At 34.9% G+C, this 14,793-nt stretch overlaps 1 protein-coding gene across 1 annotated transcript in view; it reads right to left on the reverse strand.

Annotated features, from left to right (window-relative positions):
- LOC142328336 (ionotropic receptor 75a-like) overlaps positions 1–14,793 on the reverse strand; it is a 35,533-nt gene that overhangs the window by 17,703 nt on the left and 3,037 nt on the right. The window contains exons 3-5 of the mRNA XM_075372041.1: positions 9,349–9,654; positions 3,879–4,018; positions 2,152–2,334 (exon numbers count right to left, since the gene is read on the reverse strand). Of these exons, the coding sequence (XP_075228156.1) occupies positions 2,152–2,334; positions 3,879–4,018; positions 9,349–9,654 (629 nt within the window). The remainder of the gene's footprint in view (positions 1–2,151; positions 2,335–3,878; positions 4,019–9,348; positions 9,655–14,793) is intronic.

Below are 14,793 nucleotides of genomic sequence, written 5' to 3' on the forward strand. Positions count from 1 at the left end.
GATGCTACCACTCATGCTACGGAGTCCAGCCAAAGCCTGTGATTTAACATGTTGTCCAGCATGGCCTCCTGGAGAACATGTTTAAATTGTTCAGGCATCAATTTTACTACTAAAGCTTCTTTGTGGATGCTACATGGATGATGGACAATTTTCTCTAACTAGTTTTACTTTATTTGCAACACTTCCTTATTTTCCCATGATAGCTCAAGTCATCAGAACAGAAGCCAATTCATTGCTTTCAATCCAGTCTATTTTCTGCAAAGAAATCATCCAGCTTTTCGAATATTTTATCGGGGGTAGTTCATTTTGATATCTCATTATAAAATAAATAATCTTCTTTAATTGTACTTTGAAATACATAAAACACATAAACCATAAGTTGAATATAGTTTCTTACATCTGAGCTCTCATCAAGTTATATGGCAAAAAAATCACTGTTTGATATTTTTGACTTGAGCTATTAAGTTCTTTTAAACGTTTAATGCTTTGCTTTCAGTTCTGTGCTGCACAGTATCATTCAATAGTGGTATCATATGTTGCTGTCTAGCTGACAATTCACCCAACATACAAGTTGCTGTATCTTTTGCTAATAACTGATTGCTCTTCACCGACTGTATGAGCTTTTCTGAACATTGCCATCTTAAGCTCACTAAGAAACATGTCTCGACTGCTTTTTGAGTACTGAATTTTCTTTGTGCATTTTATCTCTGACAGTTTTTGAATAAAATAATTCTAAGGTTTGGTTTCTAATGTTGAAGGTTAGTATAAGGTGCCGTTTCAATCAATGAAGGTTTCATGCTTTTATTTGAAAAAAATTTTAAAGTAGATTAATACGTTGAGGTTGTTGCTCATTGTTTACATTTGTGATAGTAAATCCAATATTACTCTACTTAAAATCATATATTCTTACAACCTTTCTTATTTTAGAATGAAAAAGATTTTGACTGCAAATTCTGATTCTGAAGTTGATGGTACAGGGTTTTTAACTGATGATAATGCATGGTTTTGTCTGTCATTCCACTATTAAACCACTTATCTCTGTTGAGTCATATTTTTTTTTCAATTAAACTAAACCATATTAATTCAAGCAAAGTACATGAATAAGTATTTATATTAGAAAAAAGGTCACTTTTGAGATACGTATGCCAACACTAGCACTTCAATTTTATCAAACAAAAAAAGTAACACAACATTTTCAAATCAGATTATCGCACAATATGTAAAATACTGGAAGAAACTGTAGGATTACCAAAACTGACTCACTTAACTACCAATGTTAAGTACATTAATGAAAGTTAAGTAATAGAATGAAAGTACAGCAACCCTTTTATAGTGGCCATTAAGAAACCTTGTTCATACATGTGTGACATGGTGCATGCATGGGATAGACAAGTTGCTACATGTGCGCTATGGCATATAAGACCTGTCAGCATTGGGTGTTTGTTCATGCTATTTGAATAACTGATATTCTAATTGTTGCTTAATTATGGGAAAAGGAAATGCACTAGAAAATTCTTTTGTATTATAATAAGTCAAAAAAAAGTTTTAAAACCACTGATTCACTGTATTAATAATAATAAATAAATATTACTAATAAAAATAATATCTTTTGCACTAATAAGTTTGTATTATAATAAATTTTTGTATTTTTTTATTATAATAGTTTTTTTATATATGGTTGTGTTTTGCTTGACAAGGTCTTCATACTACCAGCAGTACGCATCCACAGTTTGAGAACTATTGCTCTAAATGATACTTGTTCATGGAAATTTGAAAAAAATTGCTTAGCATTAATTAATGATTTTTCTTAAAGTCCAAACAGGAATTTACAGTGTAAACTACACTATGAAACATTTGATTCTTTTTTTCTTTCATAACAATTCTTTTTTCTGTTATAATAACATATATTTATAAACATAATTTTATAAACAAAATATTATAACATAATTTCATAAAGGTCAACATCAATATGAGGTTTATCATTATATAAATATTTTTATTAATTTAATTATCAACATTGCTTATGTATTCTTGCTTGCAGGTTATAATATTCCTATAGTCAAATTATCAATGGAACTTCATTTTAGTGTTTTAAAGATTATATCTCATAAATTACATATAGTTTTATTGTATGATGTTACCATAACTAACCTAAGCATCCAGACTGGTAATAATGTAAAATGTACAACATCCATTCGAGTTCTTATTTTCATTGTTCCTGCGGCTGCACCAACATCAACTTCTTTTGCTTCAAGTTGTCCTATCATTCCATCATGTAGAACAGGACCCTTTCTCTTTGGATAACCAAATGATGGTGAACCTTGTAATTTTAACCTAAATCAAAGTGTAGTAAACACAGTAGTTTTGCATTATGTTAAAAATAAATAATATTTTTTCTGCTGCTGACAGATAGCATTTTTTTTGTTTAAAAAATATGAATTGTATAATGAAACAGCGTTCTTAAGCCTTGTATATTGATTGTAAATTCTTTAATCAAATTTAAAATTTTAGAATAATTGTTTCTATACATTTGTAACTCTAATCAATTGTAAGTCGCCTAATTGTTATTATTGCTTCCATCTTCATTTTTATTTTATAATTTTTTTTTTTTAATTCATCTTCATAAAGTGCTATGCCGTGATCCTTGTATCACTGATTGGCATGAAAAATCCAAGGTACAACTCAATTGTAAACAACTTAGAACATGGTAATTATCATGCTAAAATATTTTCCATAGCACTAAAGTATGGGATACCTCTTTGCTATACTGTATTTAAATGACATTTCATAAACAACACGTAATAAGAATGCAACACATTATGTGAAAACAATTTGAATGCAAGAGGTTGTATTATTCAAGATGACAGAAACTGGCATACTTGTTGCTGGTGATGAGAACAAAAAGAAACTAATGAATGAAAAACAAATGAACATGAATGTTGATATTCAATATATTTAATGTTGATGGGAGTGGTTACATCAGAAAACTCATTGACCCGTGCAATTAAGAATAGGCCAGCAGCCATCAGTAATGTAACAATTATAAGATCATGAATTCAGCATAAAGTTCAGCAGTAAATGTGTGGTTTGATGCAACAGATAACATATAAACTCACTTAATGTCTGCAAGCACACATTTATCTGAAAAGTTTATTTATATTCATCATTGTAAATTACTTCATCTAAAATTTATTGTGCAAATGTTGTTTTTTATCTAGTGATTTTTTTTATTCATTCAGGTCAAGGCTGTTGTAGCAGAAGCTGACCCAGTAGAATAGCCTACTAATGATTAGTACATGCAACTAATTTCTCCTCATAGAAAATCAAAGCTCATGCTCCCATGATTAACTTATTTATTAGCAACATGTGGCCTGAGTGCATCCAGTAGATATCTCACATACTAGTTTGGCTTTTATGCAACCTCCCCCCAACAAATTGGAAACAGTTCGCAGGCAGAACCACAGGCATATAGAATTGGCATTCCAGTCTAATTTGTTGTGCCAGCTTGGAACTAGGGTAGATGATCTGACTTCAACGGCACTTGTCAAAGGATGAAGGATATTATAAAAAAGGAGATAACCAACCAACAAAAGAAAACCTCTGATGTGGGTAGTTACTTTCTTGCCCAAAACTAATCATTTAAATGCCCATGCTCATAAGATCAATGGTTCAAATTCACAATAACAATATTATTATAGGGACACTTATTTTCATTAGTAGAGGATAATCTCTGAACTTACAATGGATCCCAGATAATTATATTTTCCTGAAATTAAATTATGATTGTTTTTTTAAATAAAATTATAGAATTAAAATAATTTTTAAATAATTAAACAAATAGAATTAGCAAAGTAAATTAGTTATTGATTTTTACTTACGTGAAATTGAACATTTTCATTAGGTAGGTGTAGTATGTATAAACACATCTAGAAAATGCATCTAGATGGGGATCTATTGTATGATCAAGAAATTTTTTTAATACATCTTCAGTGAAATTTTTTATGTTCATATCGATGATCTAAATTAGAAAAATGTATTAACTTTTATTTTTTTACTGGATAAAATATAATTGTAATTTTAGCCTTTAAAAAGTGTTGCTATAAAGTTTTTAAATATATTGTATCTGAATCTCACAGAAATCAGTCATCCTACTGTTTCATCTGACTTTTTGGCTGATTTTTTTGTTTGTTTTAGGGGTGGTGGTGGGGGTGGATTTTTCTGTCACATGGGAGTGAAGGTGCTCTTAATACAGTGGCGATTATAGATACTAAGGAGGTTGCAGAGAGTAGGATGATTGATGCCCTTGCCAAAAGGCACCTGCAAGTGGCATTGCTACTGAGCAGTCCTACAATCAAGCTCGGAAATATTTTGATGGCGAGACTGGAAGCAAGACTTATTGATGATGAGGAGGAAGTATCGCCGGTCGCGAATACCTTTCATATAGCGTGTGTGAACTCGGGTGACGGCATTGATCTCCCGCAGGCACTTGTTGATGTATTTGCAAAAGTAAGGAGTAAAAGTGGTGGGAATCTGGTTCTTATTCAGGTTGAGATATATGGGCAATTTACTGCCATATATATTTGCAGAATCTTAGAATGTGAGGGGGGTTGACAGGGCGCATGTACCACATGGTTGCGCCGCTGGGCAAACTTCTCTCGGCCTTGCATATTGTGATGTTTTGGAGGAGTCTAAACAAAAGACCGAGACTCTGCTGTTAAAATCAACGGCGACGTACTGACCTATTACGTTCAGTCAGGATAGAGGTTGCTGTGTCTGCATCAACGGAGATCCTCTCTATACGTAAGATCGGTACCGGTATGGAGATCTAAGGTCAAAGAAGATCGGGTAATTCAAACAGATACTAGCGTCGACACTAAAGGAGGGTTCTGTTCAAACCAGATAAAAGAGTTGGTTCTCCTTGAGTGTAATATCGAGACGACGGATATACTTCGGGTAATCAGCGAGGCGGCTAACCAGGACCTGCCGGATAATGCACAAGTCTAAGAGTAGGCTATGGCGACACTAAAATCGCGATCTGTCGGCTTCCGTCTTTACTGGCTGCACCAGTTGGATCAAAGAGAAGATTGAGGATCGGCCTTGTGTCATGCAGGGTTAATGTCAGATTTTTCCCAAAAGTGCTACAGATGTCGGGGCATACGGTAAGAAACTATAGGGGTGTGAACAAGTCTAGTGCCTGCTTTAATTGCGGAGAGGAGGGTCACCGTGCGGCAGATTGCAAGCAGGCACCTAAATTCATGATATATGATGTGAAGGGGCATCGCACTGGCAGCTCGGTATGCCCTAAAGGAGCAAGTAAGGAGAATGTTACTGTGAGCCGGGAGAGGACCGGATTTCATCCTGCCCGTCAATGAGAATAATACAGGTAAATCACTCGGCGCTTGCCTACGGTATGATGGACAGGTACTTGTCGGAGATGGGTGCTAATATAGCACTTACCTCCGAATCCTACGTTCCGCGTACTCGGCCGGGATAGAGGATCTCGGAAGATGGTAGCGCAGCGATCTGGCCGCGCACTTCTCTTCCTGCCCGGGAAGTTTTCCGGGGTAGGGGATATCTAAGGGCGAAGGTTGGCGGTGTTTATTACGACGCATGTTACTCTTCGCCTAATATTTGCTTGGAGAGATACAGAGAGATTTTGATCGACCTAATGGGGAATCTTAGTGTTCACAAGCCCGCCGTAGTGGGGGGATTGTAATGCATATCTACGGCCTGGAGCTCGACCCGGATTTGTCCGCGTGGCAGGCTGCTGACAGAGACCATTGCTGAGCTGGACATGGTTTGCATAAATGTTGGGGCTGTTTACGCATTTAAAAGGGGGAACTGCGGATCTATTGTTGACGTCTCTTTTGCTTCCCCGGCTCTGGCAGAGAGGATATCTGGCTGGTGTGTATGGGAGGGGTATTCTGCCGATAATGATGACGTTGGCGGACTGCGGATCAAGTGGAGTTGGACGGCCTATTCAGCTCGGTGTAACCGAACGAATTAAGGCGACAGGCCTATCCAGCTAGGCTGGAGTGTCCGAGAATTGGATCCGGGTGCTGTCATTGAGATGCTAAACCTTCAGACGGTGAATGAGGCTGCTGCAGTGCAGGACAAGGTCGCTTGTCTGGTTGCCGATTTGATGCTAGTATGTGATCTGTTACTTCCTCGTAGTTATAACAGAAGTCTATTAGTGGACGGTTGAGATCGCACAAAAGCGTAAGGAGCGCCTAATAGCTAGGCGTGCGGCGATGCAGTCTTATTTTGACTCAACGAGGGCTGCAGATCTGGCCCATTATAAGGTCAAAAAGAAAGAGCTGGTTAGATTGATCAAAGAATCGAAGAACGGCAATCCTCCGGAGGTGGGGGTTGTTGAGGGGCCTCTGGCATTTTTTACCGTCGAGGAACTGCTGGCGGCAGTGAAGTGCATATCCTCCGACAAGGCGCCGGGCCTGGATCTTCTGCCTAATGCGGTAATTAAGGTGGCGATCCGTGCGTGCCCGGAGGCGTTCTTGAAGGTGTACAATACTTGATTGGAGGAGGGCGTGTTCCCTATGAAGTGGAGGTGGCAGTGTCTTGTCCTGATTCCCAAGCCGGGTAGGGACTGGCGCTTTCTGCCTCATATCGCCCTCTGTCGATGATTGATACCCTGGCTAGGCGGGCGGACTATATGACGGACAGTTCGGCTTCCGCAGATGCAGATTCGGATAGAATCTGTATCACTGCAGATAAATGCAGTGGCGGAGGTACACAGTATTACGGAGAGGATTATTCCGGGTCACCAGAGGAGCTGCAAGGGCAAGATGTGCGTCCTGGTCACACTTGATGTGAGGAGCATGTTCAACTGTGTCTCTCATACCGCGATCAGGCGTGTTATGAAGAGCTTTGGTGTCCCTGTTTACCTATTGCGGATTATCGGCTCCTACCTTAGAGACAGAAACATGATATGCGAAGTCGAGGGTGGTACACTGGAGCGGAATGTAAACAGCGGGTTTCTCAGGCGTCGATGCTCGGGCCGATCCTTTGGAATGTAACTTATGATAGTGTGTTTAACCTCCCACTACCACCGAAATGAACTATTATTGGTTTCGCTGACGATATTGCACTTCGTAGAGGCGGACTCACGAAGGGAGGCAACAGAGAAGATACGGAACTCCTACTCATCCGTGGATGCTTGGTTGAGTCATGCGAGACTCTAGATGGCTCCCGAAAAGACACACCTAGATTTGGAGGGCAGGAGGTTACTACCTAAACCGCAATCAAGTACTTGGATATTTGGATACACGCACGACTGCGGTGAGGTAGTCATGTCCTTGAGGTATGCAACAGGGTGGACAGGGTCGTGCGTCTCATAGCGATCATTCTGCTGAATTGTGGAGGACCAAGCCAGCGGAGAAGAAGGTTATTGACAGGAGTGGCCTATGCCACTGTCCTATATGATGCTGAAATCTGGGCGGGTGTTGTTAGTTACCGAAAATATCGTGGTGTCACCGAGTCGCTGCACAGGAGGTGCTGCCTATGGATGGCGACTGCATATAAAACAGTTTCAAGGGAGGCAGTGGAGATTATCACGGGTCTAAACCCAATAGACCTGGTGATTATGCAGTGAAGTATGCGTGAATGCAGTTAATTATTTCCCTCTGAAAAGAAGGATGTAAAGGCGACCATAGAAGAGGAAATTATGAGGACATGGCAGCAGAGGTGGGCATGAAGAGCAGGTGACCCACAGATTGATTAGAGACATCAGGAGATGGACTGCGAGAACCCATAGCTCACTGGATTACTATCTCACTCAGTCTCTGGAGGACCATGGGGGCTTTAGAGTGCTCTAAAGCCCCCAATTTGGTCCAACCAAATCTCCATGATTTGGGTAGAACATTCAGACTCCTACCCTGCAGAGTGGACGAGACAGCGTACCACGTATTTTTCAGATGCACTCGATTTGATGTGAAGCGCAAAGAAACACTAGCTGCACTTGGTAGAGTGAATATGTTCCTACCGGATGAGTTTTAAGAAATCATGGTAGCAAAGGTAGGTTACTGGGTGGCGATCGCTAGATTTTCTAAAGACGTAATGGAGAAGTTGCGTGTGGCTGAGGAGGTTCGAAGAGCAAATAGATGCTGGAGGGTTTCAGGATTGGGGTTGGCTTGCCGGCAAATGTCTAGGGGGCCTCTCGACCTTGTAGCTCGAAGATAAAGCTCCCGCTTTCTGAAGTAATATTAAACAAGCGGTCCAGAAAGGGGGAGGAAGACAATCAGGAGTGGAGGTTCACGCGTTAATTTAGGAATGTTTGATTGGACATATGACTGAAGATCACCAATGTTGTAACTCTGTTCACGGCGTAAATCCACATCAAATGAAGCAATCGCAGCTCGGGTGGGTGCTGGCATTCCCAATTGACTAAGAACTTTATTTGCATTAGCTAAGCACTTGTCTTCAATATTTATCAATGCTTTGTTGTAAATGCCTTCTGTAAATTCAGATAAAAGTGAATATTTAACCTAACAAAGGATTTTTTGGTCATTATGTAGGGATATTATTTTCTGTGTATTTGGTTATTTCGACTTTTTTTGTTTGCATAGTCTTAACTCTATCTGGGCTAGAAGAAAGTTGGGTGCTTTAATTTATTTACTGTAAGTCATCCTTCTTGGTGGCTTTTCTTTTTGTTTTGGTGTTTTTTTTTTGTTTTTTTTAATAAAATACAGATGTTTTAGCTGTTAAATATAATTCAAAGAAATTTGGTCGTTGTGTTTGACAGCGGCCATCTTGCATTGATCTGATTGGTTTTCCTTTGTTTACATTTCCAAATTAAAAATGTGCAAATTAAAAATAGATAGATAGATTTATTAAAAATAGATGAAAACAATCTTTGATGCTGGTTTATATATCGTGCTAAAATTTTTGGTGCAGAACATTTTGAGTTTTTGAAGCGTACACAAACAAACTTAACATTTTTATATATATAGATTCCATACTCTACAGGAACAAAAAAAGGGAAAATCCTGTAAACATAATCTCAAAAGTAAGGTTTTTTTGAAATCAGAATCTTTAAAATAAAAGCAGTCATTACTTATTCTGTTGTATAATGTCCTTTAATTAAGAATAATAATTACAGAATTAGTTACGAATAACATTTCAAACCTAAATTGTTATTCATTTAACATAGGCACTGACATTTGGTCAATGTTAATGTCAAACTACTTGTACTTATTTATTTGTGAAATACTATGATTGAAATACATAATTACGAATAAGTACAGACTATATTTTGATTTATTGCCGTTATAAGTAAAAATTATAAGTAAAACCATTTTAAAATATGAATAAGTAATAAAAAATATTTCTTACCACTGTAGTACCCGTAAATTGAATACCTCTGAAATCGCGTCTTCGTTGTATTATTGAACCATTAAATGTCATACTCAGTCCATTCATATTGTTATAAAATCCTGCTGATGTTATAATTAATGGCCATGTACTATTTACTTTATACACATCAAACAGATTAAATCTATTATTATCTGAGTCAACTGCTATTATAACATCACTGTCTAATCCAAAATTCATACATTCAAATTCTTTTTTTATATCTGTTGTTAAATTAACTTTAATAACCCATACATAACTTGAATTAAACATATATGAATTTGAACTCTAGAAAAAATGCATCACAATAAAATAAATTGTTGTTTAGCCTACAAAACTAGTAATCATAAATATAATAATAATAAACAAGTACCTTAGGAAAATATTATTGCTTCCATTCATTTGACTTTAAATGTAATACTAATAAAAACAGAATAACTTAAAAAAGTGTTTCTAAATTGCTTGTTATGAATTAGGTAACTAATAGTTACTATTTTTAATATAAGTTTTAAAGAAATTTATACTCATGCTATGCAAGTTTGACAGAGATATGTTATTGTTCCTCCAAGTATGAAAATTATTGCAGTTATAATTAAATAGTAATTAAAATAGATATATTAAAGAGAAAAGTATATGGTGATCATGTCAAAAATGGGTTATAGGGTTTTTGCAAATAAGGCATTGACCATATTAATTTTTTTCAACATTATTTAAGGGTTGGGGTGATATTGTGAAAAAAACAATTTCAGTTTTCTTCAGAGGCATTTTAGAGAAAATTTTATTAAAGCAGATTTTTTTCCTATAATGCATGCATAAATTATTTTAATTTTTCAAAAAATCAACCCCCATCTCTTAAAATTGAAATATTTATTTTTCGGTAATTCACTTCCGTTAAAATAATTTTCAAACATTTTTAAAGTTTACACTTCAAATATAGAGCTATCAATAAATATGTATAATTTTTTTAAGTTGTAGAACTTGGAACTAAGAGCAGAAATGTTTTTGAAAATTTTCTTTTTTTATTTTACCCTTTATTAAACAGGGTGTTAAATTTAAACAAAATTTTACTTAAGCAAATTTGTTAAGAATATTTTTTTAAAACATGAATATTTTTAAAAACGTTTTTCTTAAAATTTATTCTCTAGCCCTAAAAAAAATTAATTTTTTTTTTTTTTTGTTTCTTACTCTTAATAGCTGGGAAAGTAATGGAAAACTTTATTAGCTTTTCTTTGTAATGGCAGGCAGTACTGCTGTGTAACTGAAAAATGTGTCAGCATTATCAGGATTGTATTCATTACTTACAGTATTTTTATTTATAGTAATTATCTAATCAATGAGATCCTACGGTGTTAAATCAATTTTGTGCTTAATTAACCTCAGTTTTATAAGAAATGCAGACATAAGTTTTTAAACTAGTAATTTCAAAGATGAGCATTAATAAAGGATAATGAATTGCTTTTGAGATTCATCACTCGGGACATCAATTTCTTTTTTTTTAACCGTTTCATTTGTACAGGGTCATTATAAATGATTTTTTTAATTATTTATGTTTAGTTACCTTTTTTTACAAATGTTTATTCACAATTAAATTTATTAATACTCAATAACATAATAAAGAGCGGTTTTATCATGATAGCTACAATTTTAATCTACTCAGTACTAAAACTTCAAGAATAAAAATTGTTTAAATTTTTAGAGAAATTTTTGCTTGAGATTACCGTATCACATTCATGAATGTTACATGCCTTAAAGAATTTTAAAATATATATTATAGCTGTTAAAATAGTGCTAATACAGTTTAATACTGCATAAATCTACGGTAGATTACAGATTTTATATATTTTTACCCTTGTTGAAGAATACTTAGATGACTCAAAGATATGCAAAAATTATAATTGAAAATTAATTTTCTGATTTATCTTTAAAAAGAATTGCTACCTATGATAAATTTTTTTTTTTGTCTTCACTCATTTGACTGGTTTGATGCAGCTCTCCAAGATTCCCTATCTAGTGCTAGTCGTTTCATTTCAGTATACCCTCTACATCCTACATCCCTAACAATTTGTTTTACATATTCCAAACGTGGCCTGCCTACACAATTTTTCCCTTCTACCTGTCCTTCCAATATTAAAGCGACTATTCCAGGATGCCTTAGTATGTGGCCTATAAGTCTGTCTCTTCTTTTAACTATATTTTTCTATTTTTCCAAATGCTTCTTTCTTCATCTATTTGCCGCAATACCTCTTCATTTGTCACTTTATCCACCCATCTGATTTTTAACATTCTCCTATAGCACCACATTTCAAAAGCTTCTAATCTTTTCTTCTCAGGTACTCCGATCGTCCAAGTTTCACTTCCATATAAAGCGACACTCCAAACATACACTTTCAAAAATCTTTTCCTGCCTTTGAAATTAATTTTTGATGTAAACAAATTATATTTCTTACTGAAGGCTCGTTTAGCTTGTGCTATTCGGCATTTTATATCGCTCCTGCTTCGTCCATCTTTAGTAATTCTACTTCCCAAATAACAAAATTCTTCTACCTCCATAATCTTTTCTCCTCCTATTTTCACATTCAGTGATCCATCTTTGTTATTTCTACTACATTTCATTACTTTTATTTTGTTCTTGTTTATTTTCATGCGATGTTCTTGCATAGGACTTCATCTATGCCGTTCATTGTTTCTTCTAAATCCTTTTTACTTTCGGCTAGAATTACTATATCATCAGCAAATCGTAGCATCTTTATCTTTTCACCTTCTACTGTTACTCCGAATCTAAATTGTTCTTTAACATCATTAACTGCTAGTTCCATGTAAAGATTAAAAAGTAACGGAGATAGGGAACATCCTTGTCGGACTCCCTTTCTTATTACGGCTTCTTTCTTATGTTCTTCAATTATTACTGTTGCTGTTTGGTTCCTGTACATGTTAGCAATTGTTCTTCTATCTCTGTATTTGAGCCCTAATTTTTTTTAAATGCTGAACATTTTATTCTAGTCTACGTTATCGAATGCCTTTTCTAGGTCTATAAACGCCACGTATGTTGGTTTGTTTTTCTTTAATCTTCCTTCTACTATTAATCTGAGGCCTAAAATTGCTTCCCTTGTCCCTATACTTTTCCTGAAACCAAATTGGTCTTCTCCTAACACTTCCTCCACTCTCCTCTCAATTCTTCTGTATAGAATTCTAGTTAAGATTTTTGATGCATGACTAGTTAAACTAATTGTTCTGTATTCTTCACATTTATCTGCCCCTGCTTTCTTTGGTATCATTACTATAACACTTTTTTTGAAGTCTGACGGAAATTCCCCTTTTTCATAAATATTACACACCAGTTTGTATAATCTATCAATCGCTTCCTCACCTGCATTGCGCAGTAATTCTACAGGTATTCCGTCTATTCCTGGAGCATTTCTGCCATTTAAATCTTTTAATGCTCTCTTAAATTCAGATCTCAGTATTGTTTCTCCCATTTCATCCTCCTCAACTTCCTCTTCTTCCTCTATGATAAAAATAAAGTAAAATAAAAAAGATATTTTTTGGGATTATTAAATTATTTTTCTCAATAATTGAATATATATTTTTAAAAATAATTTTGTTGAACAGAATGATAAAATGTGATAGTGCATTAAAGTTATGGCATATAAATGAATTTTTTTCACAATACAGGGACCTTTTCTTCCAAAATACATTTCATAGAAAATTGGAAATATTTTCTTTATGGAAACATCAGTTGTATGTCCAAGGCAACACTGGTGTTGTTATTTGTATCGAACAAGAAAGTTTTGAAAACCACTTTATATAATAGAAAATATATCAATCTGTGTTGAGCTTTCATCTAACATGTTTTTATCTCAAATTCTAACTGCTTATCGATTTCGTAGGAGATGTTGGGTTTTATATGAATATATAAATTGTTCCTGTTTTGGTTACTTTGATTTTGGTTTTATTGAACAGAAAACAGGGAACTATTTTCTGAAGTGTTTGTTTATGTTCAGAGAGACTGAACATAATTTCTAAGTTACTTTTAAAACCACAAAAAAATACATATTACCATACGTAATACTAATGAAACACAGCAACCCAGAAGTATACAATTAAACTGAAGTGACTGTACTGAATATTACATTGAGCACATTGGGTACAACATGCAAATTTTAGACAAAGCATATTTTTCAACACATTTGAAATTTATAAACATGCTAAATTTGATAAAGACAATGTATTAAATAAACAAGCACTCTTGATAGATTATATTATTTGATTACGTACCTTCAATGTGTAACTCAACAGTAAAAAGTATAATGAATAGCTCTAAAAGTTCCTGTGATGGAGACGAGCCATTTCTTTGAAAGTGGGTTGGTTGTTAAATGTTTAATTATTTTAAAGATGTATTATCATATTACTTCAACAGAATGTCATAAGATGTATCAGACTTCAGATTCAAAAATTTGTACTTTATTGAAAATGTATTTATAATACAGGATATTTCTAAATTAGTTATATAAAACTCACCTTTAATAATGAAAAAAGTAAATAACTTACAGAAGTGTTTGATTCTACACTGAATGCAGTATTTCTTCAAATTTCATTTATAAATGTTCAATATGGCTACCTTTTGTAACATGGCAGATGTCCAATCTGTAATTAATTTTCTGCCAAATCATATGAAGCATGTCTTGATCTATGATGGCAGATGTTTGTGTTATCCATTGCCGCAACTCATCAACAGTTCCTGGACATGGAGGAACAAACACTCTCTGTCTTTCATAACCCCATATATAGAAGTCCATTGGAGTTCAATCAGTCGATTATGGTAGCCAGGAAATTGTTACACCATGTCTAATCCAAACTGGCACTTTTCTATTGACATAGGGAACAACTGCACAATGATAATCTAGTGGCCTGCCATCTTGCTGGAAAATGAATTCTGTGCCCATATTCTGTTGCAATTATAGCATTAGATAATGTTCAAACATGTCCAAATACGATATGCCAATTACGGTTGATTTGGCAAAAAAGAAAGGACTGAAAATTTTGTTGCAGCTTACAGTACAAAGAGCATTTACCTTAGGCAAATCCCATACACGTTCAATTGTGTGATGTGGATTCTGCTCACCCCACATCTAAACATGATGTTGACTCATTTTATTGCTGATATGAAAGATTGCTTTGTTACTGAACACAATTTTATTAAGATAATTATCTTCAGTCTCACTTTTGTTTAGCATGTCTACGCAAAACTCAATTCATATTTTTTTATCACCTTCACCAAAATCTTGTGTCAGTTGTAATTTGTTGAGTTTAAATGACAGGTGATTATGCAGCCCCCTCTCCATACTGTAACCCTAGGTATATTCTATTCTAAGCTGGCATGTCCTGTTGATTTACCTGGAATATGAATGAATTTCTGCCACACTTGTT

This window comes from Lycorma delicatula, chromosome 7 (assembly GCF_047948215.1).
Source record: "Lycorma delicatula isolate Av1 chromosome 7, ASM4794821v1, whole genome shotgun sequence".
NCBI lineage: Eukaryota > Metazoa > Arthropoda > Insecta > Hemiptera > Fulgoridae > Lycorma > Lycorma delicatula.